This window comes from Uranotaenia lowii, chromosome 2, assembly GCF_029784155.1.
Source record: "Uranotaenia lowii strain MFRU-FL chromosome 2, ASM2978415v1, whole genome shotgun sequence".
Classification (NCBI taxonomy): domain Eukaryota; kingdom Metazoa; phylum Arthropoda; class Insecta; order Diptera; family Culicidae; genus Uranotaenia; species Uranotaenia lowii.
This window is the reverse complement of record NC_073692.1, coordinates 351,949,017-351,974,016: the sequence shown is the minus strand read 5'-3', so window position 1 is coordinate 351,974,016 and position 25,000 is coordinate 351,949,017. Positions and strand designations below refer to the sequence as shown.

Genomic DNA, 25,000 nt, shown 5'->3' with positions numbered 1-25,000 from the left:
GAAACAGCCATGGATTATCTGTTCGATATCGACAAAGCAGAAATCATCGACTGATGTGACAACGAAAGCGAATTGCTGATCCTGGAAAGCTGCCACATAAAAACTACGGGGTCTGGCAATTGAACTGCTACATTTCTTCAACAGTAATTATTTCGTTGCACATGAAACAGTATTGAACGACCCCTCGATGCTTTGTTTACATTAAGTCTTAGCTATCATTGGATGTAAGTGTTACTTTTGTAATCAGGTGTTGTGAGCTGTCCCATATAAGTGTGTGCAGAAGTTTTGTATACCGTACAGTTAAAAGATACCTGGCGACCGGAAGTGCCAAAAAACGGTATGGTGGGAGACGCCGACCTACTGTGGTGACACCTGCCATGACGAAGATCGTCAAGAAGCGCCTTAAGATATCTCAACATATCGGATCGAAGTCTCCGTCGGATCCTGAAAGATAAACTTCAGGCCAAGCCCTACAAGATCCAAAAGGTTCAAAACCTTACGGTGAAGCAGAAACAAGAACGGGTAAAAAGAGCGAAGGCGCTGCTGAAGAGAGCCGCGGAAGGAAGGTTGAAGAATATCGTGTTTACCGACGAGAAACTCTTCACCGTACAGCAGTTCGCGAATAAGCAGAACGACAGAGTTTGGTTGCCAGACACATCACGAAGCAATGCCGACTTGCTGACGACCACCCCGCGACAGAAACCAGCATCGGTGATGGTTTGGGCCGGAATCACCCATGATGGCCATACTCCGCTGGTTTTTTGTCCCTGAAGGAGTGAAGATCAACCAAAATACATATCTGGAACTAGTTCTACAGACTGTCGTCGAACCGTGGGCATTTTGGTACCAGGGATTAGGTTTTACAACAGGACTCGGTGCCGGCTCACAAAGCGAAGAAAATCCAACTTTGGATTGCGCAACATTTTATAGGGTTCATTCCGAGCTCCGAGTGGCCGGCAAGTTCGCCAGACCTGAACCCTATGGACTTCGCTGTTTGGAGTATGCTGGAGGCCGAAGACTGCTCTAAGCAACATGAAGGTGTGGAGGTTCTGAAGCGACATCTCGTGGCAACCTGGGATAAAATACAACACGAACACCTGCATACGATTCGTTCCTCGGATCGTTGAAAGAATTTGAAATAAATATGTGTTGTTTTGATCAATTTATGTGTTTATTTCATTGTAGAACTTCAATTGCCGGACCCTGTACAAAAAACGCGATCAATTCAAAACAAGACACTGAAAACATACATTCCACTTACGGAAATACTTTTAGAATACTTTTCAACCTAAGAAAAATTAAATCACAACATAAAAACACAAATACAGAAACACAAACCCTACAACACGTAATAGACACCACTTAATACACACTCGTCATGATCAGATCGAAAAAAATCAGTTGGATAGTCAAAGTGTGAGGCAGGGATGAGCTACCTTTTGAACCAATGGGCCAATTTTAAATTTGAAATCTTGTCGGCGGGCCGCACTTAAAATAATTTTATTTGTGACAATAATCAGAACTTCACATTATTTTTCATAACTACAAATTTTACACGTAATTCTACAGTAATTCAACACGGCTTTTTAAATACCCGATATTGTAAAGGTAGGAACCTCGCTAAATCTGCGTCATTTTTAAATTCTCTCAAGTTTTTAATACTACTTTTTGGCGAACATTCGTTTTTACAACACTCTTGTTTAAACCGATGATACTATTCGTCATAACTTCCATTTAAAAATGTTTTGGAGCTTACGACAGTGATAACTAAGAGTTTGAAAAATATATTTTTAAAGCAATCACAGTCTTCTTAACGTTGGACGTTGAATCGCTATTTGACTTTCTGTGATTTTTTTCCACCATTGTCCTCAAAGCCTAGATTTTTTTCCTACAAACGTTAAAAAAACTCGCTTGTTTAAATTGAAGTTCTGTATTGGATCATTGCATTCAGATGTTAAGCAAGGTTTTCGAAATCACAAAAAATGTTCAATTTCACGTATTTTTAAGCAACTATCTTCAAAACTAAATTCTTGATTTTAGAATGTTTATCCACATTTTTATCATTTTCAATCTTATTTAGGAATCATTGCGATAGGATTACTAAAGCTATACTTTGAATCTGGTAATGTGGATTGCGAATTATAAGTGAAATAATACAATTTATCGGTGTTTTTGATAAATTTTCTTTCAAATTTTTGAAAAAAGCATCACAGATAATCTTAAAAATATTTTGGGTGGAATCACAGAATTTCATACATCAATTGATTTTATCAAGAACTAATAATTTTTGTGGGTTGATTCATGTTGATAAACAATCTTAAATCGTTCACCCAGGCTTTATTATTTTACTTTCGTAATTTTCGTTGATATTCAGAAATAAAAATATATCACAAGTTTTGGGTTTAATTTTTTTCCAGTATTTGGATGCTACCAGAACAAGCATTTTTCTCCGAATCGGATAGAATGATTAAAAAAATAATCTGCTGAGTATATTTTTTATCATTCAGCTTTATATTTTTGCTTGAAATGAAAATATGTAATGACTTCACTAAACCGGCTTCGAAATTCTTTTGACTATGTGTAGTAGACCGCTGCAAAAGTTGACTTTTTGCTCCTATACGTTTTTTCGATTCCTTTTGGGTCACCTCCCGATCAGGAGAGCATATCAAAATTATAACTCAAACGTATCTCACCAAGATATTTACATCTGATTCTGTTATAATTAAGTACTCTAAATTTTCGATTTTAAGTTTTTCCAATCTGAATTATATCTTATTCTGATTAACAGTCTTGAATGGGGTTGAGCTCATTTTCAATGATAAAGATTTTTTTTGGATTGTGTAATGGAGGCTAATTGTGGTCAACGCCACTTAAATTAGAAGATGAATTTTCTTTAAATTTTCTCATATTATGGCATTTTGTTTCCAATTAACTCCCCCACTTTTCCCCGATTTGCGTGCACTTACCGCTTTTCCTGTCGTCGTCCCTGGAGGGATCTCCTCCGCCTCGGCCTCGCCGGTCCCACTGTGGGCATTCGCCCCGTGTTGATCACGCCTGCTCGACGACACGTCGCCCTTGCAACGATGCGGATGTGTCTACGCGTAGCTGCTTCTCCTTCGGTTGCTGATCGCCCGGAACACTCGCTGATGTGCGCCGGCAATTTTCCAGCTGGAACCGGACCTGAAGATTGCCTGCGAGCGACTCCTCCGATCTTCGCCCGAAAGCGCCACCTATGGGCACTGGTGGTACTGTGTCCTCCTTTTTGGCCACTTTATGCCCGGAGCTTCAATAGTGGAACACAACAGGTGCCAATCCCCCTTCAGGGTCTTCTTCTCCTGGCGCACCGATGGATGCGCACGGCGATTGTTTCGGTTTGCAGCCGCCTTCGCCGCCACCTGAACAACACAACTGGTGCTGTTTTGCTTCAGCAACTCCACGCCACCTGGCGCACTGATGGAATAGCACCGCTGGTGCTGCTGCTTCTGTTTTCGGTTACCCTCTCGCATGCAGCGCCGCCTAGGGTCCAGTAGGGTGCTGCTTCTTCCCCCTTTTCCTGCCGCTCTTCGCACGGAACGACAATCTGCTAGCGCGGGTGGAGCTTCTCCTGCTCACCTCCTGTTTGCTTGACACCGGGAGCACCGATTGGGAACCACTGGTGGTGCTCTTCTTCAAAATTCGACCGCCCTGGAGCACCGAGGAGGAACAACACTGCTGGTGCAAATTCTCCTTCTCGGTTGCTCTTCTCCTGCTGCACCGATGTCGCTGGTCAACCCTGGGAGTCTGCCACTGAGGTCCCAATAGTGATGGTAGATAGGGAACCGTAGATGGAGCAAAAAGCAGATGTGGAAAAAAGGGCCGCCTGCGAAAAGCCGAAATTAATTTCTTGCCACGTTGTTTCAAATTCACATTACCTGCCTGTGCGACCCTTTTGCCGTTCTTTCTTGGCTTCTCCCGGATCAGGATTCCCGGCTGGGGCTACCCTATGGGGGATAAAAGTCGGGTTAGGCAAATGCGGGTTAGGTTCCTCGCTGCAGGTGTTACCTTTTTTAGGCTTGATGCCTTCTCCGTCCTCGAATGGACCGCAGTGGCTGCACGTGGTCTGGCCTGGCTTTTCGCCGTGTAGTGGCTGGAATAATGCCCTTTATTAGATCACGCACGCAAAAATATGATGGTGCAACGTACCTTTGGTTTAGATCCCCGAGGCACACTTCCACGCGGTTTTCTCCCGGGCGACACACACAATTTTTCCCACCACGAACTTGTGTGGTGTGTTGCGGAAACGACAATGCGGTTTCGGTCGTTTTTGTTTTGTTTTCTTTTTCGGTTTCTGCACGCTGATTTTAATGTACTCACTCCTTTTACACGCGGAGTATATTTCACTTATTTTTGGGGTTTTTATTTTATTTTTGTGCACGCTTCCAAAAATCTACATGGGGATGGGTTTTTATTGAGTTAATAATGCCAATTGCTCGTATCATATCAATTTAGGGACTATCAAAGAAAAATATAAATTCAATTGCAACACAACATTGCTGCTTTGGTAGAATTTTTCATGGATCATGACAAGGATCCATGAAAAATTCATAATCACGCCACTAGGAGTTCGAAGGAGATGAGAAGATCGACGGCTGTGTCGAGAAAACCTCGCACTTGTATTCACCCTGCAGTGGTGAGTTTCTTCAAAACTAAAGACGAATCAATAAACTAGATCTCTACGCCAACGAGTCTTGGCAAAATCTATAACAAAATCAAAGCCAACGAGTTATGGCAAATGTGTCGATAATTACCAGTATATCTGGCAGAAAGAAACTCCTTCGAATCCTTATAACAATCCACTTAATAACATCCACCTCAGCAGCATACGAAAATCCAAAATCAAATGGTTATTGATAGAGATAATAACCTAGATCTTACAAATAGAACTTAACAAACGAAATTTAGGTGGGAACTTAACTGGTTTATACTAAAAGCAATAGAAGTCTAAGGAAAAGAGGGATTTAATCCTCTTAATTACCAAGGGCCCGGAATAGAGGTTATACCGCGCCTCCAGATCGCGTTCCTTTTGATGTTTCCTTGGCAACCCCCTTGACAACTGTGCATGATCCATTATGTATCATTCTATGAGGTTGGTGATTTGTGGTCAAGTCTGAATCGGACAGTTGAACTGTCGACACCATTTCAGGCGAGGGTAATTTGTGGTTCCGCTGCGCGTATTTTGGGGTGTGGACCGTGGTAGATGGTGTTCTCATAGCTTGTGGTCTTGACAAAGTTGGTAGATAGCTTTTGATAATTTCGTCTAGATCGGGAAGTCGTAATCGGAAGTTGACATGGTTGGTTGAAGATGTTCTTGATCGGGAAGTCTTAATCGGGAGTTGACATGGCTGGTTGAAGATAGTCTTGATCGGGAAGTCTTAATCGGGAGTTGTCATGGTTGATTGAAGATGGTCTTGATCTGGTAGTCATGATCGGGTAGTCTTTATCGGGTAGTCTTTATCGGGTAGTCTTAATCGGGAGGTCTTAATCGGGTAGTCTTAATCGGGAGGTCCTTGTGGATGTACTTGTTCGGTTTTCTTATTTCTGGGAAGCCTGGTCAGCTATGGTCCTCCGGACTAGGAGAAAGTCAGCAGGAATCTTGCAACCTCTTTCAAGCTACCCTGGGCGTTGTCCTGATTCGTCCTGTTGATACTGTGCTGAATAAGCAGGGTTCGTGTTAGCGGGACAAAATCGGATATTGCTGCTGCTGCGAATGAGCTCCCTCAGACGGGCCCTTCTTCCGGAGTCGTCGAGCAAAGCAGATGGTTGTGGTGCTGACGATGAACGTGTTTTTCGCATCGGCGATGCTTTTGTTGGCAACCTTGGGTAGCGGACATAGCTAGACTTGTTACTGTACTCACGAGGAGGTAGATAAGAGATATTGCTCACTGCGTTTTCCAGATGCACGATTTTTCCCGATCGGCCTAACGGTATTTCCTGCGCTGTTGCGCTTGGTTGACAGGCTTTGGCTGTGGTCATAGCTGAAGGGTTTTTGTATTGATTCGGAGATTTTTGGGGTTGGTGGATGATCTCCTGTTTGTGGTAGTAACGACTGGCGTGTTTTGACCTCGTTAGGCTCTTGTTGACTACCTTGGGTAGCGGTCATAGCTGGATTATGGGCGTGTGGCTTTTGACAGTTAGCGAGAGAGAGTCGATATGGTAGTAGCGGCCGTCATGATGTCTACTCCTCACAACTTCTTCGCTTAACTGTATTCTATGGTGCTGAATCCTCTTCTTGATGTCCTGACAATCCTTTCAATTGCAGCGACGTGGTGTTTGGAGCTGCTGTACTTGACTTTCCGAACATTCCAATATCCCGAACCTGGATGGGTTCTCTGCGATGGTGTGTAGCGCCTGGCTACGGTGGCTCACCAGTACTACTATCCCCAGCGCTGCTACGCTGCTTCAGATGACAGGATTGCATTCTGGACAATGAGTGGCGGCAATCCCACGCAAGGTTGCCAGCCCTCTCCAAATTCTGACGAACTACCTGGCAGAGTTCTCAGAGTCCATTCAGCCGACGCTGGTCCCGCGCAAGGCCGTTGTCTCCTTCATACACGCCTGCTTAGTTGTGTTCGTCGGTGTCCTAGCGACGAATTTGCATCAGCTGTGCTCCATCGAGTTGTTCGAATAGAAGAGTTCTGCATAATTTATTCCGAGTTGTTGGGGGCGAGGTTTCAAAGATGATGTTGGTCCTTCAGCCTTCTCCATTTCGTGTTTTGTGCTCCGAGTGAGCTTGTGGTCAGCGTTGTTGCTTACATAGCTTGAATACCTTAGTCTGGTTTGATGTCCTTCACGTGGTAGCGACCTCGCTTTCCGGTGACGACATCCTCCAGAGTGTAGAGATTGGCTCCCAGCTTTTCTTTAACGATAGCCGGAATAAATTTGGGGTCCAGTTTCTTGTTGATATGGTCCGCCTTCGAAGAAAGAACAAACGAGCGGCGCCATACTAGCTCGCCCGGTTGAAAGGACACAGTCCGCTTCTGTAGATCGTAGCGCTGCTTTGTCTTCTCGTGAGTCTTCTTGATCCGCTGTTGGATGAATTTGTGAATCCTGTTGATCGTGGACAACCGCATCTCCTGCGCGACCTTTGGATCGTCTGACACGTTTAAGTCCTGCAGAGTGTAGAGGTCCGTATGCAACAGAAGTTCCCTTCCGAAGTTGGCGAAGTGCGGGCTGACTCCGGTTGATTCGTGCTTCGCACTGTTGATGGCTGCGGTGATGGCGGCCAGGTTCTTGTCCCACTCTCGATGATCTTCCTCCAACAACGATCGAACACAAGTGATAAGAACTCTGTTCACTCGCTCGGCGTTGTTGACCTGCGGTGCGTAAAAAGCGGTCTTCATGTGGATAATGTTGTGACGGCTTAGCAGTGCTCGAAACACCTGCGACTCGAACTGCTTGCCGTTATCTGATAGAATAATCCTCGGTCTGGAGAACTTGAGGAACACCTTTTCTTCCAAAAACTCGACCATCTTGCTCGAATCGGCGGCCCGCATCGGGTGAGCGATGACGTATTTCGTGATCCAGTCGACGATTACTAGCAGCACAGTGTTGCCTTTCTTGGATCTGGTTAAGGGTCCGACGAAATCGATAGAAATTAGCTCCCACGGGACCTTCGCTGGCTTGAGCTTCCCCATCTGCGGCATCATTCTTATATTGGGCGCTTTACTAGCCTTGCACGTAGTGCATGCTTTGACGTAACGGGCGACGTTGTCCTGCATCTTCGGCCAGTAATAGTGCTGCTGTAGTTTGTGCCACGTCTTCTGGAAGCCTAGATGCGCTGCTGATGGTGCGTCGTGGTATCGACGAATGAGTTCTGCTCGGTGGTTTTCCGGAACTACTTTCTTCCATCGATGCGTGATTAAACCAGCCTCGTCCTTGTAATGACAATTTTTGTAGAGCTCGTTGTTTGCGATACGAAAGTCGGGATATTTATCGCCTTTCCGTTCCACCTGCTTGACGATGTTCTTGTACCATGGATCATTCTCCTCGGAAATCGAAAACACTAGCGAACAGACTACTCTGGATAGCGCATCTGGTACGGTGTTGCAGCTGCCCTTCCGGTACCTGATTTCGAAGTCGAACGCGTTGAGTCTCAAAAGCCATCTGCTCATCAAAGCTGTGGGGTTCTTTAAAGTTTTCAGGTAGCTGAGTGCGGAATGGTCACAGTAAACGACGAAACGTACTCCTTCTACATACCCACGGAACTTTTCTATCGCACGAATAACTGCTAAGCACTCTTTTTCTGTGACTGTGTATTTTCGCTCCGACGAAGATAGCTTCTGGGAAAAATAACTGATCGGGTGTTCTTCTCCCTCGATGTCCTGCGTCAATACAGCACCAATCGCGACATCGCTAGCGTCGCATGCTATTGAGAACGGTTTTGTGTAGTCCGGCATCGCAAGTACTGGAGCGGTGACTAGAGCTGACTTGAGTTTGAGAAAAGCTTCTTCTGCTGCTGTTGTCCATCGAAATTTGATCTTGGCTTTCGTGAGCTCCGTGATTGGTGCAGCGATTCGTGAGAACTCTGGAATGAAGCGTCGATACCATCCGCATAAGCCTAAGAATCTTTGAACTTCCTTTCGTGTACTTGGAACTGGAAATTTGACGATGCTCTCCACCTTTTCCTCGTCGACCCTCCATCCTCCTTCACTGAGAACGTAGCCCAAATATTTTATGCGTTGGCGACAGAACTTGGATTTTTCCGGAGAAATGGTGAGATTCGCCTGACGTAGCCTGGTTGCCACTTCCTGAAGAACTGCTACGTGTTCGTCAAACGTTTTAGAGCAGATAATAATGTCGTCCAAATAATGAAAGACGAATGGCTCCATGTCCGCGAAAAGATGTGTCATTAGTCTTGCGAGTCCTTGACTTGCCGTACAGATACCAAAAGGAACAACCTTAAATTGGTAGTGACCACGGGATGGTACAGTGAATGCTGTTAAGGGTCGTGACTTTTGTTGGAGCGGCATTTGCCAGAAGGCATCCTTCAAGTCAATTGAAGATATGTACGAGCATCCTCCGAGGTTATTGATGATTGCGGAGATCTGCGGTATCGGATAACCTTCGTTCACCATGATTGAGTTCAGGTGTCTTGCGTCTAAACATACCCGGTATCTGCCATCCTTCTTCTTCACCGCTACCAGTGGATTGTTCCACGGTGAGAACACTGCTTCTTCGATCACGTCCAGGGATAGCATCCGGTCGACTTCCTTGTTGACTTCCGCTAGGACGTACTGTGACATTGGGTAGTACCGTTGTTTCCTTGGCGGCGCATTTCCGACGTCGATTTGATGTTCGTAGATCTGCGTCCTGCCAAGCTTACCATCTTCTGCCTTCGGAAATATGCGTACCACTTGGTCTAGTCGCTTTTGCTGTTCTGGTGAAAGCTCCTTCAGCGGTTCTGCATCTTGTTCAATTTCATTGTTCATTATCGAGAAGCACACTGCCTTGACGCCAAACGTTTGCCAGAAGTTCATGCCCATGATAGCGCAATCTGGCAAGCTAGGCACGAGTAGAACCGGCAAAATTTCGCTTCGATTGTTGTACGATATTGGCAGACGTGTGAAGTGATTGATCTGGTGTGGCGTTCCATCCGCTGTCTTGATCCCACCGTTCAGTGCTTCTTTTCGCAGTCCAAGCTCTTCTACGATCTGTGCTTTACTGCCACCTAACAAAGAACAGTTTGCACCACTGTCCAACAAAGCTGTAACTTTCTTTCCAAGAACGTCCAGAACGGCGTGTGGACGATTGTCATGTCCGGGATTGATAATGATAGAGTTGATGTCTTGTAAATCGGGAGGTATTGAAGGTTGATAGCTGTGTTGCGAAGAATCTGGCCCTCCATCTACCACCTCCTCGCTGCGGCGTTTTCCGCTTCGCTGTTACAAACAAGACAGCTGCGTAACGTGTAACCTTTTCGACCGCATCTGTAGCAAAAGAGAATTGCCTGTGCCTTCGTGCAATCCGGAAACCTATGCCCCTCCTCATCGCAGTTCCAGCAAAGCGCTGGGCGGTACGCTGTATGCTGAACAGGATCTAGATCGTACATGTTGCTGCCTGCTTGCTGAAGCTGCTGGTTCTGGAGCTGTGGTTGATAGTGCTGTTGGAATTGCCGTTGAGGCTGCTGTTGTTGAAGCTGCTGCTGCTGTTGAAGCTGCTGCCGCGGCGCCCATTTAGCTTGCTGTTGCAACGGATGTTGTATTCGATAGTTCTCCGCTTGACTGCCTTGCCGATTCACCAAATTGTTCTGAGCTGCCGAAATTGTAGGCGGTTGCTGACGCTGTTCCGGTCGTTGTTGAGAGTGTTGCTGCTGTAGTCCTGTATTGAAACGATTCGATCTGCGCTCCAGTTGAAGCTTCATGGCACAAACTTGCTCGTACAGCTGGTTGAAGTCCCCTTGCAAACCGTCTGCATCTTCTGGATCCACTAGATCTGCTTCAGTTTGGATAGCTGACGTTGCAGCCGCACCTTGCTGGGCCTCGTTCTCCACCGCATGTACTCTGTTGAAGCGTGGCTGTTGTATTGGAAGCCGATGCGATGGTGCTGAGTATGATGTGGCTCCGTACAACTGCTCGTCCGCCTCCACTGCTTGCAATCTCCCGAAACGCTGCTGCTGGTGTTGCTGAGACCGACTTGTTGTTGCTGGTGTTGCGAAGTTCGGTTCTAGTAAGTGGTTGTGCGGAATTGGAATCCTGCGCTGCTGGTTCAGCAATAGCCTTGTTTCGTCGAAGTTGCTGCAGACGTTGACCAGGTCCATCAATGTCTTTGGCTGAGCGGCTGTTACTATTGTTGCATAGTCCATGTTCATGTTTTTCTTGACTATGAACAACTTCTCCTCTTCCGTAAGTGGTGGATCGATGAAGCGGAATAGTGTAGAGATGTCACGGAAGAACTTATCGAACGTTTCGTTGGCACCTTGAAAACGAAAGCTGGCTTCTAACCTAAGGATCTGAGCGTATCCACTAGGCAGGAATTCACGTCGAATTTCTTGTTTAAATGCTTGCCAGGAATACAGGCGACGTTGGGCAAGTGCTCTGGAGTACCAGTCTAGGGCGTCTTCCAGCAACAGGTGCTTTATGGAAGCCAGAAGTGTCTGATCGTCGATTCCCTCTGATCTGGCAAATGTCTCCACTCGGTCTAGGAAAATGTTGAGGGACGTGGTGTCCTTTTCGCCTCGGAACTTGAAAGGCCAATTGTGAATCGCCTTCTGCATCCGCCTGTCGTAGTTGCTACCACTTCGGTTTGTAAAGCTGTCGTTCAATTGCTGCTGCCTTCTTTGTCGTTGTTGAATGTCGAGCCGCAGTTCGTCCAGAACGTTCACAGCAGCCAGACCAGCCGAACTACCCGACCTCCGGATGATTACTTCCTCCAAGTCCCTCTGTCCTTGTCTGCCTTCTTGGAATGGAAGAGAAGACGGCTCGACATCCGCTTCTTGCATCCGTGCTCGTGCTCCTTCATCATTTCCGACTGCTTGTGGCCTCGGTGGAATCGTCAACGCATCGCAGGCATCCCTACTGCTACTGTTCTCTGCCTGGATGGTTGGGACACTAGTTGAAAGGCTAGTGTTTTCTGTTTCACTTAACACCATATTGACTGCACTGTTCACGCACTCTATCTGAGCTAGCAGCGTCTCTACAAGCTCGCACACGACCCTACGCGTTTCCTCTAAACTCGCGACCACTGGAATCAGTGATAATCTTTGCCGGTAATGAAGCAATCTCGATTTCGCGCAAGCCATTTGATCGGCATTTCTATTCTGCGTGGCTAAATCAACATGATTTCTCAATTCTACCACTGCCCTCTGGCAGACCTCGATGTTCAACTCCGGCGACATTACGTGTTCTGAATTAACATAGATGGTGTCTCTAAGGGTGTCCTCTTGGACAAGAGCTTTTAACTTGACAACCCTAGCTCTTCTAGAGCATGGGGCTAGATTTGAAACATGGCGCAAGGCCAATTCATATTCCATCTCCTCATCATTAAGATGATACAAATCAATTTGTTTATTCATCATTCTTTATTAGGTTTATTAGGATCAAAAAACCAGACAAATGTGGACTTACAGATTACAAAATTACGATACGATACAAAAATTGAGCGATAATAATAATAACATAACAGTAGGTTTAACTAAATTACTGTTACAATCAAAAACATACTAATATCATCACAAATACAAATGATATTTTATTTTTCCCGAACAAAACTTAAGCGGTTCGTTTTTGTTGGGCGCCATTTATTGAAGAGGCTTTTCGTGGGCGATGCCACATGAATAAAAATGATGGCTACAAAGGATTATGGCAAGACACACCCACACTTCCCCAAACCAGCGTGTACTCACCGCATTTTCGCCGAATGGATCCCACTGTACGGCACCTCGCCTGCCCGGCATGCGTCCGCCGCCCTTCGACCGAGCGCCGATCGGGTGGCACCTCGTGCCTCTTCCGCTATTCGGCCGCCCTACGCCTGGGGCCGATTGGTGGCGCTGTCGCTGCTGGTCGGCCGCCCTACGCCTGGGGCCGATTGGTGGCGCTGTTGCTGCTGGTCGGCCGCCCTACGCCTGGGGCCGATTGGTGGCGCTGTTGCTGCTGGTCGGCCGCCCTACGCCTGGGGCCGATTGCTGCTTTTCGTTGATTTGTTCCTACACTTGTGGCGCCTCCTGGGGTCTACCAGGGGGCTGCTTCTTCCCCCTTTTCCTGCCGCTCTTCGCACGGAACGACAATCTGCTAGCGCGGGTGGAGCTTCTCCTGCTCACCTCCTGTTTGCTTGACACCGGGAGCACCGATTGGGAACCACTGGTGGTGCTCTTCTTCAAAATTCGACCGCCCTGGAGCACCGAGGAGGAACAACACTGCTGGTGCAAATTCTCCTTCTCGGTTGCTCTTCTCCTGCTGCACCGATGTCGCTGGTCAACCCTGGGAGTCTGCCACTGAGGTCCCAATAGTGATGGTAGATAGGGAACCGTAGATGGAGCAAAAAGCAGATGTGGAAAAAAGGGCCGCCTGCGAAAAGCCGAAATTAATTTCTTGCCACGTTGTTTCAAATTCACATTACCTGCCTGTGCGACCCTTTTGCCGTTCTTTCTTGGCTTCTCCCGGATCAGGATTCCCGGCTGGGGCTACCCTATGGGGGATAAAAGTCGGGTTAGGCAAATGCGGGTTAGGTTCCTCGCTGCAGGTGTTACCTTTTTTAGGCTTGATGCCTTCTCCGTCCTCGAATGGACCGCAGTGGCTGCACGTGGTCTGGCCTGGCTTTTCGCCGTGTAGTGGCTGGAATAATGCCCTTTATTAGATCACGCACGCAAAAATATGATGGTGCAACGTACCTTTGGTTTAGATCCCCGAGGCACACTTCCACGCGGTTTTCTCCCGGGCGACACACACAATTTTTCCCACCACGAACTTGTGTGGTGTGTTGCGAAAACGACAATGCGGTTTCGGTCGTTTTTGTTTTGTTTTCTTTTTCGGTTTCTGCACGCTGATTTTAATGTACTCACTCCTTTTACACGCGGAGTATATTTCACTTATTTTTGGGGTTTTTATTTTATTTTTGTGCACGCTTCCAAAAATCTACATGGGGATGGGTTTTTATTGAGTTAATAATGCCAATTGCTCGTATCATATCAATTTAGGGACTATCAAAGAAAAATATAAATTCAATTGCAACAATTGTCCTAAAATAAAATGATTATATCATATTTTGATATACGTGCAACATTTTATGAAACACGGACATCGAAGTCAACGGCCCAAACCGTACTTTAATGAGTTTCGCTCAACAGATTCATAAAATTGAATCATATGTTTGGGATATCACAAATGGAGCATGATTTTAGTAAATAGTGTGGGTTACTGACGTTCCACTAGAAATTTTTCTCGAAGCTTTCATATCTTGATAAGTTATAATTTTGATAGGATTTGTTCTGCCTAATATCAAACTATGCTATCTGAACCAGATATAATCTTGATAGGAGCATATCAAAATCTGATATAATTTAGTTATGATCATATAGATTTTTTGATATAATTTGAGATATTTTAACATCCTACGAGTACTGAATTATAACTCAATTAGATAGAAAAAAAATTAGTATCAAAATATCTCATCTTGATATAATTTTGTTTTTCCCTCCTGATCGGGCTAGGATCAGTGTATAATTTGAGATGATTTGGTTGATTCCTGAGTTAGAGCAACGCGTTTCAATTTTGTATGGAAAATTGTATGGAAAAAGAAATTTTTGCACATAAAATCATCCAGAAAATTAAAATAAACTTGAAATGAAGTTGGTCTTTGATTTTTGATTTTCACTATTCTTAAGCTTTATTTTTTCCTAACATGACAAGCAGCTAAACATTTCATGAAAAAGTCATAAGCATTTCAAAATAAAATATCAAAATCCATTGAATAGTATTTAAAAATGGCAGACTTTGTTTGCTAGAGCTTTCAATAATTTCTTGAAATGTTTTTGCAATGGTTTGTCAAGATTTTTCTTCTCATTCTACGGCTCCAGCAGTCAAAAACGCTAAAATTAAAAAAAATAATTTTAAAAGCAATAATTTTATATAACATCGAATATCTTTTCTGGTGGATCGCTTCCATAATTTTTATTGCTATTTTTGGCAGCAAAAACCATCAAAAAAAGTTATGGGAGGTATTAAAATTTAAGAATTTGAAATTTCCACACAAAGCTTTCAGCGGTCTAATGTGTAGGTTCCGATTTTTGGCTGTTCTACCGATTCACTTTAATGGATTTTGCTCTCAAAGAGGTAGGAGTTTAATAATAAGGAAAAAAGTATGCAGAATTAAAAAACACTACGTTTTGCCAATAAACAATATTGCATTTAAGCCTTGAACAGAACATAATAAACGCTTAAAATGACAGAAAAAAGACAACAATCTGAAATTTTCCCATCTATCCATTGTAGAATGAAGTTAAGGCATGAAAATTTGAAAAAACCTTCGCGGGCCGCACACAAGGGTCTCGCGGGCAACGTGCGGCCCGCGGGCCGCGGATTGCTCACCCTTGGTGTAAGGTGGGTAACAAGTTTTAGATGCTGGTGAATATAAATCCAAAAATTGTAGGACAAAACGGGTTTTCAACTGCAAAACATCGCACACAGTGAGTTAACACACAACATTTATATTCCATCAATACCAAAATTTATTTGAAAAATATTGTTACAGATATACAAGACAGCTTTATCTGATCACGCGAATCAATCCAAAACAAAAAGACGACATTTTTCGGTAAGCAATTTTATAATTAGTGAACTTGATTTATAAAACTGTGTTAACATATAATAAAATTACAGTCCCGATGATGATTCTATTTATAAGGATCGAAACATTGGATCTTAAATAAATAGTCGTCTTTGCTATTTACAGTGAGGGGCAAAATAAAGTGTCCAAATTATTTTTTTCAATTTCTTTTATTTTTCTGGTTAAAATTCAACGAAAACGCATCGCAATCATTTTTTAAATATTGTTCATTATGTTCTTTTCAATTTTTGTTAATGTTGCGCTGTTAAAAAAAAAAGTTTTTCTGATAGAAAAAAAACAGTTAATATTCCAAAAAAACAGGGGCAAAATAAAGTGTCCAGATCGGTACAGCTTCAAATTGATTCAAACTGAAGGCAAACAAGAACGATTTAATAATGGGTATGGCCTCCTTCGGCCTTCAACACCTCCTACAAGTGCTATGTTATACTTTCAACAAGGTTGTGCAAGTGTTGTGGGTCGAGTTCCTCCCACGCATGCTCCATGGCATCAAAATAAGTATTTTTAATTTGTCACACCAGTCTTATCAATCAGAGCCTCGGGGAAGGCCCACAGATTTTCGATGGGGTTCAGATCAGTACTTTGTGGGGGCCATTCAAGGGGTTAGATGCGGCAGGAACGGGAAAATGACTTCATCGGATTGGCCGTATGCTTCGGATCGTTATTCTGCTGTAAAACGAAGCGCTCTTCGAGGCCCGTCTTTATGAGGTATACCTCGAGGTTTTCCCGCAGGATATTAGAATATGACTCAGCTATCATGATTCCGTCAATTTTTACCAAATTGCCCACCTCACCCCAAGAAAAGCACCCCCACACCATCACGTTACCTCCTCCGTGCTTGACTGTTCCTTGGATAAGGCGATCTTGGAGCTCCTCATCCGACTTGCGCCACATATGATCCCGCTTCTTCCGGTTGAATAGCTCGAATTTGGATTCGTCGGCCCACAACAATGTTTTCCAGTACTCGAGCCGTTTATCGGCGTGTTCCTTGACGAACTTGAGTCGCTTAGCCTTGTTCACCTGGCTGATGAAAGGCCTTCTCACTGCGATCTTTCTATGGTACTCCTTTGTATGGATGCGGCAACGGACAGTACAACGCAATACCGAAAATTGGAGCTCTTCCTGTACCTGCCGGATCGTTATTATTGCGTTTTTCTTCATTTCAAGAATGATTTTCTTGTCCGTTCTGGCATCTGTCTTGGGCTTCAGTCCTCTTCCTGGGCGATCCATCTCCGATCCGAACGTTTTCATCTTCTTCATGATTTTTAATACCGCTGTCTTGCTGATTTCGTAGTGCTTGGCCACTTCCCGGTGCGTTTGACCGTTATTCACATCACGAACAACCAGTTTCCGGATGGACAACGGAATGGAACCAGAAATTTATGCGTTCTCCATATTTTACAACTTACAACATACTTTACTTTACATACTTTACAAAAATTTATTATCGAATGTAGACACCTGTTTGAATACTCCAGAGCCAAGCCAGTTGTTTATGAAACGTCAAAATACACAAAACAAACAATTTCGAGGGCCTCGCGATTGAAACTTATCGAAATTATATTGATTTTTGAGTTGGACACTTTATTTTGCCCATGTTTTTTTTCTATAAGAAAAAACTTTGTTTTTTTACCAGCGCAAAATTAACAAAAATTAAAAAGAACACAATAAACAATATTTTAAAAATTATTACGATGTGTTTTCGGTGAATTTTAACCAGAAAAATAAAAGAAATGATAAAAAAATAATTTGGACACTTTATTTTGCCCCTCACTGTAAGTAGACTGATAGCCAAAAAATTTCCCCCCATGGGAACAAAATATAGTGCGATTGGAACGAACGCTTGTTTGCATCACGTGCCTGTCTGTGTTAAGATGGATAGGTTATGACATCCCAATTAACCACTGGGCCCATAATCTGTTAAGGTGTACAGTAGGGTGTCCCAAAATTGCATAACTTCTGGGAATATAGGGCTCACCCTTCAAATGGTACATTAGGATGTGCAGAACAACCTTTTGTATGGAGCCGACTAAAAAAAATCATGTTTAGAGGTTCCGCAAGCGCGATCTTTAAAAAAAGTCCACTTTCAAAAGATTTGATTTTAAATAAATTCTGGGTCCAAAAATTGTCATAAAATTTATAGATTTTATATTTTTTTGATTTTGTTTGAGTTAAAAACTACACGCAAAAAATACAAAATGAACCAAATTCGTATCAAAATGTTTAACTAGTAAGCTATTTTCAAGAAAAAAAATTTTTTAGTCCAAAAATTTTGAATTCAACTGACCAAAATGTGTACCAAGCGTAGAATATTTTTGATACCAATGCCATCAAAAGATGCGGATTTTTGTGCACTTAAACTTTGCTGAACAAAACATGTGGTTTGTATCAACGTGTGAACAGCTATTCACGATTTAATGCTTAACCAAAATCACAATTTAGGATATTTTTTATTTAATTTATCAAATTTGTCTTAATAAATACCTACTTTAAAATCAAAATACTTGCAAAAAAAGACTTTGATGGTTTAAAGGAGTCATCAGAAGGCCATATGCCGAATTTGAGCAGAATCGGACAACAGGAAGGGGTTGCACTGAATCTCAAGTGTTAAAGGGATTCTGTGACATATACCGTATTTTTTTTCACCTGGAGGCAACCCAGAGGCAACCTAGGTTCGCTCTAACTGCTGTCATCGTGTTATTTATTGCTCGAGAGGCAACCTAGGTTCGCTCGAAAAACGGACGGAGTCGCCCTGAGAAGAAAGTCAGTTTTGCGAGAAGTTCACCAATACTCTCAACGTTGTTGTCAAAACATTAAACAGCTGTTTTTGGATGAAAGCAAAACAGTTGAAATAATGATCGGGAAAATGATGATTGCCGTCATTTTGAACCTCTCAGCCAAGCAAAATCGTACTATCTGCTGTCCAGTGCAATCCCGACACGAAAAAAGGCAATCCGGATGTGAAGAACTGAATGAAGAAATCTAGAAGGGAGAACAAAATGACAGCTGCATGTAAACATTGCGCTCGTTCTCACGCACACCTACGTATGGAATAACTCGAAACCCGAAAATCGTTTTTTTATTCTGACGGTTCCAGAGCCAAATCCGGAATCAAAAAAAATACGCCAATAGTGTTCTAAAGAAGCATAAAAAAACTGGTTTTTCATCATACATTTTTGTCTTTACCAATCGATTGCTTGATTATGAAGGTTCTTATTAAAATTTCAATTAAGACTAACATTTCACTTGAAGACTGCAACTCGATTGGACTTAAAACAAAAAAGTTATGGCTGTTCCAAGATTGTATTTTTGTGGCAAATTGTCGTTGAACACACAATGAGTACTGGCTTTCTGCAGCGAAGAAGGTGGAGGCTGTACAAAATCTGATGGCAGGAGTTAAGCATAAGGCCCGGCAATTCGAATTTGGAAAAGCGGAAGCCTAACTGAATATTTTTCCTGAATTTTATACTAATTAAACTTGAAAAAGAAATTTAATTTGATTTTTTAAATAAACGATTTCACCGATTTACACGCGTTTTCCCGTTTTCCCTTGACCAAATTTCGATCGTATCACCCTTTACGTGAAATTCATGTGTAAGTTATGTGGAAGTAAAGCAGCTTTTACCAGGGCATCCTTGCTACTCTGAGGTTACTACAAAACTCACGTAGAATCGATATGATGCAACAAAATCTAAATTTACGTGAAAAATACCGCAGAAAAAATTTCTAAATAATTTTGGATGTACGGGATGCATTAAGTCGCGCCATATTTTTTGGGTGCGAGATACTGACCTTTTTTTTATGTATGGATCGTAATGATTGAAATATTTTTCAAAAGCGATTTCCAGTTTTAGTGACAAAAACAGCATGTAATTTACGAATCTGAGAAACAATTTTTTATATTTTGCAACTAGTGAGAGTTATGAAGTGCTTGAGCATTATCATTGAATGCTCAATTGGCCCCCGTCATTCTCTTTGACAGACTATATGAAATTACAGTGTCTATAGTTCTCTCCAGTGTCTTTGGAGACATCTGGTGGCTCATCCAAAAAACCTAATTTTTTTTTTAAATGGTCGTTGGAACTTTGCACAAATTTCAAGGCTTAGCTTGTACATCTGTTCATCTGTGTGTATACGTTACTTTAAAATTCTGCAAAAAATCATGATTGAGTTTTGAACTTAAACGAAGCTTGTAAGACCCCAGGGCAGCTCAGGGTTTGAGAAATTCGAAAATGACCCGAAACCGACTCAGTCTAAAGAAGTGTTCATGCATCATTTTGCTTGGAAGCACAAGTTTTTATGCCAGTAGTGCTTTCCTATTCATATCATCTTTGGTACAGTACACTTTTCAGCGCATTTTTTTTTGCGTCGACTGGCATTGACATTTTGCAACCTTTCCTTTGGGTGTATAAGTCTACAAATCCCAAACATGGTTCAAAAACTTTTGTTTTTATGAAGACCTCGATTTGTGGACATACTTAACCTACAATATTTCCCTAAATCAAACATACCCAGTAACAGCACCCAGTGGACGATATCGACTGCGAATCCCCGGAAAGTTCCACAATCAAAGTACCGACAAAGGAAGACTTTGTGTCATTTTCGATCATCACGTTGCATGTCTTTGTCACAATTTGCGACTGCATTCAGATCCTCCCACCCCTTTCTCATTGAGATGGGCACCCCCAGTTAGACGACGACCACGACGACGACGAGTCTCTTTAGCCGTTAAGATTATGATGATTTGATAGCAGTCAGTGGTTTGCAGTCCCCCATTCCTTGGCTCCCCTTTTTCGCAGAGAACTCTGGTGGTCTTGCATGGTGAATGCAGAAGATGAATCACCACAACTGCTGCTGCTCTTTGAGGAAACAGATATTGTCTCAAGGGGTCACGAATCCATCATCGTGCTGCTAAGCATAGTTTCGCAGCATGGGAGCATAAATCAAGCTCAGCAACAATTACCCTACCTAGCTACCCCACTTTATCTTGTAAGGTTTCCGCCTTTATCGTCTTCGTCGGCATGTCTTTGCAAATCAATGCCTGTTTCAACGGTTCGCTGATGCTCACCCACAAACCATTAGCTGGGCTCGCCATCCGAACGGCTTAAGCTGGTTGTGCATTTATGAGTAGGTATGTTCATCAAAAACGCGTAGCATAACGAGCCGTCTTCTGAAGACCTCGAACGACAAAGAACGGGAATCATAAAATGCCGCTTAAACTAAAACCAGGTTTCCCAACTTGCACCATCATCATCGTTCGACGGACGTCCGTCAAATCATCTTACGTCGTCGTCGTCTATCTGCAAAAATTTCTTCTGGCTGGATGTTACAGTACGTGGCAATAAACTGAGTTGATTTGGGGTCATTTTTTAATTTCTCTTTCTTAACCTTGGGGTCTTGAAAGCTTCGTTTCGGTCCAAAACTCATCCATTATTTTTCGAAGAATTTTTAAGTAACGTTTACATGAGTAAATTTGAACTTTAAGGATTGTATGGGAAAATTTAATATTTTGTAGTGAAAAATTAACATCATTTCTGTTTCTTCTTTAGAACCGAACCCGCTAATGATTTTTATGCCAATTTATTAATTATTTTATGGAAATTTTCTGTCGAACATCTTTGTGAAAAACCGTAATCTCGTATCATATGGGCAAAAAAGTTATTTTCCGTTGAATAGGGGTTTGCCTTTTTGCATGGGAAAACAATCAATTCATTTGACATCACTGCTGGTGCCCAGCGAAGGTTTGCTTGAAACCTAAAAGTTGAAATTTACCATGTAAACGTTACTTAAATTTTTTGTAAAAACACGGATCAGTTTGGAATCAAAACTAAGCTTTTGAGACCCCAGGGTTTGAGATATTCAAAACTGACCCCAAATCGATTCTGTCTAACGTGACAATATTGTACTCGAAAGTCGTTAGTTGATTTGATATTTCAACACTTACTTCAGATTTTTATACTTATTTTCACGATTTTCTTGCCGAACCTGCAATCAAATATGCGATATGCCTAATTTGTGCTATCCTTCAAGGGAAGAGTGACACATAGCTGAATGTTATGTTATTTGTCTGGACTTGATTTGAAATCATCACTGTTTTCTGCGGATGAAGGATTCACTAAAGAACGTCTTCATTTCTCTTTTCGGCCAGTACTGTTTCTAAGGGCTTCGCTGTCGTTCAGCTGGGTCACATTTGCATGCCATTAAATTGAGACGTACTCAACCGTGGCAACTGCACTTTTGCTGCTGCTGCTATATTACAGTGAGTGCCAAAATCGGTTAGTCCGTCGGCCTGGCGGTCGATCGGCACAATTTTTATAGGGCTCGCTCCGTCTAAGTATGTTCCTGTTACTAACAGAACTGCAGCGGCAACCCGGCGCGTGAATGGGTCACATTCATAAATCGATGTCATTCAGCTTTAGCGTGCCAAGAAGCAGCTAGGGCTTTCTGCAGCAGACATATTGTCGGTTTCGTTGCCATCGAATTCGCTTCTTGAGATGAATGGCCTCAAAAACTCTGAAACGGCTCGAATGGTACCGTTAGAGGTCTGTAAAGATGTTTTACTTTTTTTTCAAATTTGGTCCCCCTTCTCTGATTTGTGCATTGTAGTATTTATATGCTTTTTCACATTCCAATTTCAATCTGAAGATTTCAATGTATGTATATTTTATGGTTCATCTGATGTTCACTGACATTATCAGGTCAAAAAGTGCACATTGTTGATTTATAGTGTTTTTTTTTTCTTCTAAATATCAATTAATCATTGTGGTGACAATGGTGGCGATAGTCGAGTCACCGCCCAATATTTTTAAGATTGGCCGAAGTTCTGGTGTGTTGGGAGTGTTTTCATCCTCGGGCACAACCTGAATGTTGTTAGCGGCATACCATTTCATGGCCTTTTCCATAGTGGTAGGATGCTAAAGCCAACCAAAACAGCACAGAAAAGCTATGTTTCTTCAGGAAAGGCAGCAATCGCTTTTGAAGACTCTCTTTCGCGTAAATGTCCTTGTTGACGGTACCGGTTTCTAGACACGAATGCCATAATGCTGGTAAAGTGTCAAAAATAAAACCTAAAAAAAAAAAAAAAAAGGTACCGGTTGCAACGAAAATGTCGTTTTTCAAGCCACGGGTACAGATAGCTTGCCAAACGAGATATTTCTTGGCAGACTTTGATAGTTTAATATACTTGAAAATGTTCTTGTGTAGGAAGCTGTCTCAATTCTGCCTTGGCGTAAGTTTCGTCGTTTCGTAGTCCAATACCACCCAATCAAACTTTGTCAACAATGTCGTTTGCAGCTTCCGAGATCATGTTTTGCCGCAAAGCAGACCCGAAACGAACCATCGTTGAATGCATGTTATGCTGACGCGCTTTTCTCTACTGTCGCGGGCGCACAGCTGGCCCGGACAGAGGAGCTGATTAACTACAATGAAAAAAGATGCTGAATTGCATTCTAACCAAAACATTTACCAAAATAAACCGTCCCAGGCATTTTGCTACTGTTCTTCTGGAAACACCAAAATTGAAATATTAACATATTTTTGGCAATAAAAGAAATCCGAAAATTATTCAATAAACATTCTTTGTTCAACCATTGACTAACGCCTTTTCACTTTAGCGATTCTAGGTCCATGTGACTGATGAACAATGAGAGGATCAAAGTAGTCGGCGAGAACAACTGACGTTAAATTTTCAAGCTCCTAAAATTTTTCGAATATTTTCTATATTGTTTCAAAAGTTTTCAAGAGTATTGAAAAACAATCAAATATATCAGCGCTTTCGAGTTTGTGGACACATCAACAAGAGTAAGGAAGATGAAGTTTTGAAAAATCGAGTGATGTGTATCAAGTGAATAGTCAATAATGGAGAAATAGGGTCCGGATTGTTTCAACTCTAAGAAAAAATTTGGTCTGATTGCTGTTTCCAGTAGAGGATCCTTGATTCCACAGTGGAAAATATCCAAGCTGAGTATTCTCTTTTATTAAATGTATCAATTTGAACTGTGAATTTAAAGAAACTGTCCAGTTGTATCTTTAATCGAAAAGTTATATGATGTTCGATATAATGATGAGCCAGCTTTAAATTTTTAATACCCTTATAGAGATAAATTCAACATATTTGGACATAATTACACAATTAACACACGACGTATTACAGGACACGACACTTAACGTTCTTACAAAACGTCATATCGAAGTTTAGACTTAAACAATATTCTGTCGGAATTTTATAGTTTTCAACCTCATAACAATGAAGTTAAAAATTTCAACATCCTTATAAAATTGCATATTAAGAAAGGTTAACTTTTCATAGCATTTTTTTCGGTATATCGTTGCAATTTGGAGTGCAAATTATTTCCCTTTTTGGAAACCCCTTTTTTAGTATTGCCTTTTTTTAAAAACAATTTTGAGAAACAAAAAAGCTATCATAGATGAATCCTCATTACAATCCTCATTTTAATTTTAAGTCTAGAAATTCATAAAATACAGTTCACAGTTCTTGAACGGTCATATTATATTGATAAAAATCGTGAAAAACTTAAACTATTTTGTATTAAAATAACTAGTTATCGTTGATAGGGAATGATACTTTGAAATTGCAAAATATTCCAAGCGAATGTTTTTAGCTTTTACTTACTTCATATGATGTGAAGAAAATCGATAACACAAGGCAACAAATTTAAAATTTTTCCGAGGTGCAATTTAAGAACTGAATAAAGACTAATTTGCAAACTAACTTTTTTTGTAGCAGCTCTTTCAAAATAACTTTGGAAAATGGATAAAAATTCACTTAGATAATCAACTAGTGAAAATTTCAAAGATTCCGAAATTAAAGGTTTTAATTCAATGATTAACTTTACCCAAGATCGCGAGTAATTTTGATTTCTGAGAGAAAAATTATAGAAGTTTTCTTATTGTTTATTTTTTGCAATTTTGCACAATAGGGCAATTTCGATTAAATTTTCAAGAAATTTTGACCCGAATAAATCTTCGATATTTTTATGGTTTAAGTCCAATCGTTTTGCAGTCTTCAACAAACCTTAATTGATTGAAATCCTTAATAATAGATACTCGAAGACTTTCTACAGCGGTGTCAGAAATAGTTGCAAGGTTATCTTTATAACTTTCTGAAAATTCTAGAATTTATTATTTTAAAGCTGTCGGTAAAGCAGAACAAATTTTAATAACTTTGAGTTAGACTGTTAATTTTTTTAAATGTATTCAAAAGCTGAATATATTTACTCGAATTGTTGGAAAAAAAATCGAAAATGTATTTTAAAGTTTTGATTATTCAAAGCACTCTTTGTGCATTTTAAGCAATAAAGCTCTAAAGATTTGTTAAATGTGAGGCAAAGAATCAAAGAGTTTTCAAAAAGGCAATAATCATAGAAAAACAATTTGGTAAAAAATTGTTTATTTGTTTATTTCAAATTACATTCCTTCTTCAACCATTTGAGTCCCTTTGCAATCTCTTTGCTTCAACAGGGATCACGGTTAGGAAAAAGAGCTAGTTTATCAAGGGAGAAATTTGATTTGCCTTATATTGGTATTGATTTGTCTTCAATATTTTACTCGATCCATTTTTATTGGACATTTATCAAATACCTCATAGGTATAGGACACATTCCACCGTTACGTGAAATCGCTTTTCCGGACTTTTCTGCACTGTTATCATTCTAGAAGTCAACCA

At 41.8% G+C, this 25,000-nt stretch overlaps 3 protein-coding genes across 8 annotated transcripts in view; 1 reads left to right on the top strand and 2 right to left on the bottom strand.

The window, feature by feature from the left end:
• LOC129749795 (major facilitator superfamily domain-containing protein 12-like) overlaps positions 1-25,000 on the top strand; it is a 47,623-nt gene that overhangs the window by 7,284 nt on the left and 15,339 nt on the right. The gene's annotated exons all lie outside the window — the stretch shown is intronic.
• Positions 2,932-11,872, bottom strand: LOC129743067 (uncharacterized). Its single transcript, XM_055735009.1, has 3 exons — positions 9,986-11,872; positions 4,183-9,917; positions 2,932-4,126 (listed from the first exon to the last, which is right to left on the bottom strand). The coding sequence occupies exons 1-2, from the start codon at positions 11,870-11,872 to the stop codon at positions 6,807-6,809; spliced, it is 4,998 nt and encodes a 1,665-aa protein (XP_055590984.1). The 3' UTR covers positions 2,932-4,126; positions 4,183-6,806.
• Positions 12,680-22,217, bottom strand: LOC129743066 (uncharacterized). The gene is made up of 5 exons (XM_055735008.1): positions 22,198-22,217; positions 13,364-13,439; positions 13,223-13,307; positions 13,093-13,156; positions 12,680-13,040 (listed from the first exon to the last, which is right to left on the bottom strand). The coding sequence occupies exons 1-5, from the start codon at positions 22,215-22,217 to the stop codon at positions 12,680-12,682; spliced, it is 606 nt and encodes a 201-aa protein (XP_055590983.1).

Excerpts from the sequence above, each read along its gene's own strand:
- LOC129743067 (XM_055735009.1), bottom strand. The coding sequence starts at position 11,872 with ATGTCGCCGGAGTTGAACATCGAGGTCTGCCAGAGGGCAGTGGTAGAA. Across the intron at positions 9,918-9,985 it reads CGGATTGCACGAAGGCACAG|CGAAGCGGAAAACGCCGCAG; the intron begins GCAATTCTCTTT and ends TGTTTGTAACAG.
- LOC129743066 (XM_055735008.1), bottom strand. The coding sequence starts at position 22,217 with ATGGAAAAGGCCATGAAATG. Across the intron at positions 13,308-13,363 it reads CTCGGGGATCTAAACCAAAG|CCACTACACGGCGAAAAGCC; the intron begins GTACGTTGCACC and ends GCATTATTCCAG. Across the intron at positions 13,041-13,092 it reads CAAAAGGGTCGCACAGGCAG|GCGGCCCTTTTTTCCACATC; the intron begins GTAATGTGAATT and ends GGCTTTTCGCAG.